The following is a 6,802-nucleotide window of genomic DNA, read 5'->3' on the forward strand; positions in this document are numbered from 1 at the left end:
CCTGGGATTGGGACTCCCCTCACCCCAACCACCAAGACCTAAGGGCTTCAAATGTATATCTAAGAAAAAGTTTTTTTTTTTCCCTCAAACATACTTTATTATGCTGTGTGTGTGTGTGTGTGTGTGTGTTTCAGCATTTTGTCAAGTCCAGGCATTTACTCAAAATCTACATCCAAAACAGCTGCAGGGAAGCAACCCACAGATGCTCCAATCTATTCTCACAGACACAAATGTCCCTACTGGATCTGCTCCTTGTACCTATAGAAGTTCTCATAGACCCCAGACAACAAGGAAACAGTCAGCTCTCCTAAGACTGGATCAACATCTCCATCCCCATTTTCTCAGTTTTCTCAGAGAAATGTTACCCCAAAGTCAGCAGGAAGTAGCTAAAGATCACAACCACCCTGTTCCTGCTTCACCATCACCCCTTTCTAGTTCCTCCCTTTTTAAATTAAACCAAAACACAGGAATGTTGGTATTATTTCTAGGCTCTGCCCAGCAATTACCTGGCTATAGCCAGGTAGGCCTGGCTTACTATAAGGGCTGTTTGCCCCCCCTCTAAACTCTCTTATTCTCTTTGATTCTCTTCCCTTCCTGACCCCTTTCTCTCTCACTCCCCATCCCCATTCCCCCTCATTCCATGTGTTCCTGGCTAGCCCTTCCTGTCCTCTTCTCCTCCTGCTTCTCCTCCACCTCTTCTCTCTCTCTCTCTCTCTCTCTCTCTCTCTCACACACACACACACACACACACACACACACACGCACACACACACACACAAACGTGTGTGTGCATGTGTGTGCGTGTGTATGTGTGTGCTTGCACCTTTTTCTGCCTCTATTCCCTTCTCAACTCCCCTTTCCATGCCCTAAATAAAGTCTATTCTACACTAAACCCATTGTATGGCTGGTACCTTAGGGGGAAGGGATGCTTCAGCATGGGCCTGCAGAGGCAGCTCCCCCACCTCACCATACCTGGCTTTATCAACCATACCTGGCTCTATCAAACATCTTCTTGGCGCTTGGCTCCCTTCTTTCTCCTTCCTTCCTTCCTTCCTTCCTTCCTTCCTTTCTTTCTTTCTTTCTTTCTTTCTTTCTTTCTTTCTTTCTTTCTTTCTTTCTTTCTTTCTCTTCTTCTTCTTCTTCTTCTTCTTCTTCTTCTTCTTCTTCTTCTTCTTCTTCTTCTTCTTCTTCTTCTTCATTTTTTTATAAAACCCAATACCCCTCCCACCTCAACATACTTTGCTCCATAAACATATCTTGTCTTTTTATAAAACAGAACACTCAGAGAAAAAGAACATATATATTTTTTTAATTCTCGTATGCACCAGCGTGCGCCAGAGGCTTGTGAAAACACAGCTTGATGGGCCTCTTGCTTGGGAAAGGGTTAGAGCTTGTGTTTCTAGTTCCTAAGTAATGCTCACTCAGCTCATTCAGCAAGGAGCCTTTTTGAGAATCACCATTGTCTTCTGGATTTGCTTTGGGCTTATTTGTTCTATTCAGGTGGAAATCACAGACAACCTGGCAAAGTTCAGCCTGGTCTTTGAATGCAAGGCCCAACACTGCTTAGAGTTGATGTTTATAGTCCCCTTTGGTGGCTGCTCTTTCTCAGCCCTCTGCCACCATAGCTCTTATCTCTTCTGCAGTCTCTGTTTTCTAAGGACATCCTTGGTTCTCTGTAGTCTCTCACCTCCTCAGAACTTCTGCCATTTTAAAAGACTCATCTTGAAGATACTACTTCCAGACACTCCAAATCTCTTTGACACTTTTCTAGCTGCTAGGAGAGCCTAGGACTGGCAGCCCTACACTTGTTTGTGCTTTGTACTACTAACTCAGCCCACTCTATCAGTGATAAAAGACCACAGGATACCAATAAAACTCCCTGGGTGAGATGTTTATTGGGACCTTAGTGGCAAAACATCTTGGGGTCTCTTGGACTGACCTAAAGAAGGTATGAGAAGGGTTGTTTGTTTAACCAGTCATACAGATGGGTAGTCTCCTGTCTGCTAACCACAAATTTTGCTTAATGCCCCCCCCAACTTATAGACTTGTACTGAACCTGTCCACTCTAGTTGTCATGAACACATGCTTTTCTCCTTTGTATGGAGGACATCTTAAAGATGATCAGGGGCATCCAGAACAACTATAGGCAGTGTTCCTACTGGTTCAGCCTCAGCATTCAGACAGGTCCTAGACAAGAGATAAGGAACAGATGGAGGGGAGTAATGAATGGATGAGTCAGAGACCATGGCTGGGTGAATCTTGCATCTCTGACTGACTAGCAACCAGGATGTTTCTTTATTTATATAGATTCATAAAAGAGACAAACATAAGATTTCAAAAGAAAAACAAACAGTGTCATTTTGTTCCTGGACAAGTGTACTGTTAGGGTTTGAAAATCACTGAAGGAAGACCCCCAGACTCAAATAGTATGCAAGAATAAAGAGCATTTGTTTATTCTTCAGAAAACCCCAGCATGCTAGGGTCACCATTGCTTCAGGATGGTAACCCAGACAAAAACATTCAAATCCCTTTTATAACAGACCTGCTTAATTGCTTCTGACAGAACAAACAGACTTCTAAAACCTAGAGTATATTCCAAGGGGTTATAAAAACCATTAACCAAAGATCATAAAGAAGGAGCTAAACATATGTACCACAGATGCAAGGACAGGAGATAAAATATTGACTGGGTTTATATCTACACAAAACTTCAAGAACAACTTAGTTATGGTTTTTAACTGTCTATGAACCTGTAAGCTAGTAACAAATGATGAATGTTTGGCCAGATAATTACTCTTAGTGGATATGCATGTAGACATTCTCTCTTATAAACCTCTTATTCAATTTATTACTTTAATTTATGTGTAAACTCATAGTGAACTTTTTACCATTAATTTACACACTCTGAAAGTTGCTGAAGCGTTGAGACCAGAGAGCAGAGATGGGCCTTCCTCCCTTTTTCTTCCCTAGAGATATTTCAACTTAGAGCTGGACAATTCCTGCTGAGATAGAACAAAGGCTACTTTACCTAGTCTCCTGCTGCTTTACTATGAGGTGAAAACAAAACAAAACAAAACAAAACAAAAAACAGAGACTGCAGCTTCTTGACTCAGAGCAACCCAGACAGGCAGGTCAGCTGCAGAAGCAAAGTACTTTATACTTAGGATGGACAGCAAATGGTTTATGGCCTAGTTTCTGAGTGGAGACAATATGGGGGTGTGGGGGAAGACCCTTCATTACAAGTACAGAGAAAATAGGTATTATCAGTTTCAAATCATTTTAGACTATGTAAGCATTTATGACATATGACATTTTATTCTTCAGGAAAGTGAAATGTTAAACAGATAGGAAAAAAAAATGAGTCAGTCTAGGTGAGTTCCCAAGCCTTGAACAATGCACAGTTGTTGAAGTACAACTTGTGAGTTAGCCTTAAGTTTCAAAGCTCTCCCAGGCTGCAGGCTGACTTGTTCTATTCACTTATTCTCTGTTTTTTACTTAAAAGACCTCACTGTAACTTAATGTGAGCCAATCTCAGTTTGATTGGCAAGTTCTTACATTTCTTTTAAATATTATTTTTATATCATATATATCATCAAAGATTGTTTTAGGCTAACTAACTTTGTTAATAAGGTTTATTTTCTGGGGGCCATGTCCTGTACACTACATATAGGAGGAAGCCTGTAATCTGATCAGTTGCCAAATCTCTTGTTTCTGAGTTTGCTTAGGGGCAGGTGTGCCAAGAAAACTCTGGGGCTGTCCAACATTTTTGTGCTTTTCATAATCTCCATGGCAAGGAAGAGACCCAAGTAGGACCAGATAAGGTTACTCCTTTGAGAGTAGAAATAATTTTCTGGGGGAAAGACATAAATGAATCATATTGTAAAAAGTCCCTCACAAATGCAACATGCAGAGATCAGGAACCCAGGGTGAAAGACAACACAATGGTGAAGACAGCATCCACCTCATCTTTGCCGGACTGTGTGCATCGGACTGCTGTGCTGGCTTCATGGCTCTCTGGCTGTGCCACAGTGCCCTCTGATGCTATTGGGCTACTGGAGGCAAACTGATACTTCTGAAACTATCTCAGGGCATCTGGAACAATGGTGACTGAAACAAAGACACTCATGTAATGTCGTTCAGAGCGTAAGTGGGAATTTCCACCTTGGCCATGACAGTTTTGGCTGTTTTGGCAGGTGGACTGAAGTCTCCTCCAGTTTGGGCAGAGAAACTCAGCTCAAAGGAAGAAAGGTTTATTTTGGCGCATGGTTGCTGAAATTGGCTAGGGTACTTTCAGCCAGATGGTGAGGCCTTCCTTATCATGGCAGAAGCATGTGGAGAAAAGCTGCCTGCTAGTGGAAACCAAGAAATAGGTCTTGCTTCTACCACAGAAAGCCCATCCAAATCTCCAAACCCATTAAAATATGACGTCATACAATCCATGAGGTCAGAGCCCTTGTGAACCAATTACTTCCCAAAGGCTCCTCCTCTGAACCCTGCTGTACCTGGGACCAATCCTTTGATGCATAAGCTTTCAGGGGATGTATGGCATGGCGACATACTCCTTTAATCTCAACATTCAGGAGGCAAAGGCACGCAGACCTCTGAGTTTCAGGCCAGACAAGGCTACATAGTGAGACTGTATCTCAAAACATAACCAAAAACTAATATCAAATGGACAAGGCATAAAAATAACACCAAGTTTAGGGCAATCCTCAAAACTGTTCCTAAGAAAGCTTGATTTGTGGTATGCATGGCTAATACTCCATTGGACGATAAAATTATTTAAATGGTGACTTTTTATAGTAAAGGATCATTACGAGTTGATTCACAAACTAGTCACTATTTTAGGGTTCCAGATCCACACTTCCAGTATGAAGTGGAGTTACTCCATAGAAGTCTCCCCATGCTCATCTCCCCACCCCTTCCCACCACACTCCTAACGTCCATTCACAGCTTCCTATTCTTTGCTGTTATTCCTCTTAACCAATAAGTCTGACTTTCCAGACAAATAAATAAAATAAAATAAAACTCAACACCAGTCACTTGTTAAAGGGCATATTTATTACTTCTCTGGTTAAAAAAAAAAAAAAGCATCCATCCATTGCACATTTGTCAGTTCATGACTTTGTCATCATGTCTAGCTAGAATAGCTGTCACCAAACAGTGTGACCAACTGGGAGGGGGATGGGGGTCCAGGAACGTGTCCTGAGGTCTTTCAGAATAAATAGTCACAAACACAAGTATGACAATAAAATAAATTACAAAATTAAATAGTATTAAATCAATAGGATTAAATTAAATACAATTTCAAGTGAAGAGTCCCTGGATGTGGCTACTTGGCAGCAGACAGCTTATAGGAGGTGGAGCTATGCAGGTGGCAGGAATGTTCTGGGGCTCAAACCCCTGCTCTACACAGGACCCATGGAGGTTTGGGGGTTCCTCGCTGCCTCCAAGACTCTCAGGCATTCAGTTCCAGGTCAGTGATATATTCTTGGACCCAGGTCTCTTTGGGGTCAGCGCAGAACTGCCGGTTTCTCTTGGTTAGGAAACTACAGAGAGAGAGGTAAGGGTCAAGAAACTTAAACATCCAATGGGAGAGTCTGACTTCCTCTGTCGTTTCTCTATCGCTCCCGTCCTCTCACTGACCCCCTTTAGATGATCCTGTGCTTCCCTTTTTGTGACTCTCCCCACCCCATGACTGAGAAACCCTCTCTTACACTGTTCCTCACCCCACTTTATCAGGAAAATCAGGAGAACCGAACTTACATGACACCTGGCTGGGAGCAAAGGCTGCTGGTCTCAAAATAGTCAACGATGAATTGGCGTGAAATCTTCCGGCCGTAGGAGAAGCAGCAGGCAGTCGGGGTGTCAGCTCCATCTGTAGAGGAAGGGACAGAACAAATTCAAGTCATCATTGAGCAGGATAGGACACCTAATACAACTTAAGAGGTGGGAAAGGCTGCCTTGCTTGGGGTGGGCGTTGGACGGCTAAGGAACTGTAGGCATTTGGGCATTTGGGACCAGAAACGTCTCCACATCTGTCACTGCTTCCGTCTCTGTTCTGTCTATATTTTCACTGTGGGCTTTCTCTTCCTCTGTGTGTTGCCCTGTGTCTTTCCCACAGCTTTCTCTAATACCAGAAGTCAGCAAAAAAGACACCAGGGCACCACCATAAGACATCCCAGAGGCAGAGAGCTCCTTAAGAATTCCAGTACACGACAACATTATCCTCAGTGTGACTTCAAGTTCTGGGTACCTACAAAAGGTTAGACCCTTCCACACCGTAGAGACAAAACTAAAAATCTCAAAGAGAAAGACCAGTTTCTTTTCTCTTGTAGACTCTGAAGCCACAGAAAAGACTGTTATGGTCTGCCTTAGTCCAGAGACTGGGGACACCTCCTGTAGCAGTGTAGACTCACATGGCGCTGAGAAGACTTGGTTGCAGAGTGTCATGGTACACAGAAAAACAGCAAGGGCAGCGGTGGAGACCTTCATGATGCTGAGCAGGTGACAGAGGGTGAGCTTGTCGGCAGAACAGAGAAGTGACTGGTACTCGCTGCTGCCTGTATCCTTCTGGTGTCTGAAGCCATATCCCTCTTCTCTTATAGGTAGCCCTGGAAGATGAGGAAATGGAATCCGGGGCTGAGGAGGGAAAATTTTAAGCACAGCAATGGTGTCATGATGAGTGTTACACAACCCAGGGTCCCCAGTGACCACAGGGGCTCAGGATATCCGAGAATAGCATCTCTGAGATGTAAGTCTCAACTCTCAACTCGTGACCTGTTCTCTCTTCTTGTGGGGA

At 43.3% G+C, this 6,802-nt stretch overlaps 1 protein-coding gene across 1 annotated transcript; it reads right to left on the reverse strand.

The window, feature by feature from the left end:
* Positions 1 to 5,039: 5,039 nt before the first annotated feature.
* On the reverse strand, positions 5,040 to 6,589 carry LOC110332246 (C-C motif chemokine 3). Its single transcript, XM_021213357.1, has 3 exons — positions 6,420 to 6,589; positions 5,767 to 5,878; positions 5,040 to 5,549 (listed from the first exon to the last, which is right to left on the reverse strand). The coding sequence occupies exons 1-3, from the start codon at positions 6,493 to 6,495 to the stop codon at positions 5,459 to 5,461; spliced, it is 279 nt and encodes a 92-aa protein (XP_021069016.1). The 5' UTR covers positions 6,496 to 6,589; the 3' UTR covers positions 5,040 to 5,458.
* Positions 6,590 to 6,802: the final 213 nt, after the last annotated feature.

Source organism: Mus pahari, chromosome 14 (assembly GCF_900095145.1).
Source record: "Mus pahari chromosome 14, PAHARI_EIJ_v1.1, whole genome shotgun sequence".
Taxonomy (NCBI): Eukaryota; Metazoa; Chordata; class Mammalia; order Rodentia; family Muridae; genus Mus; species Mus pahari.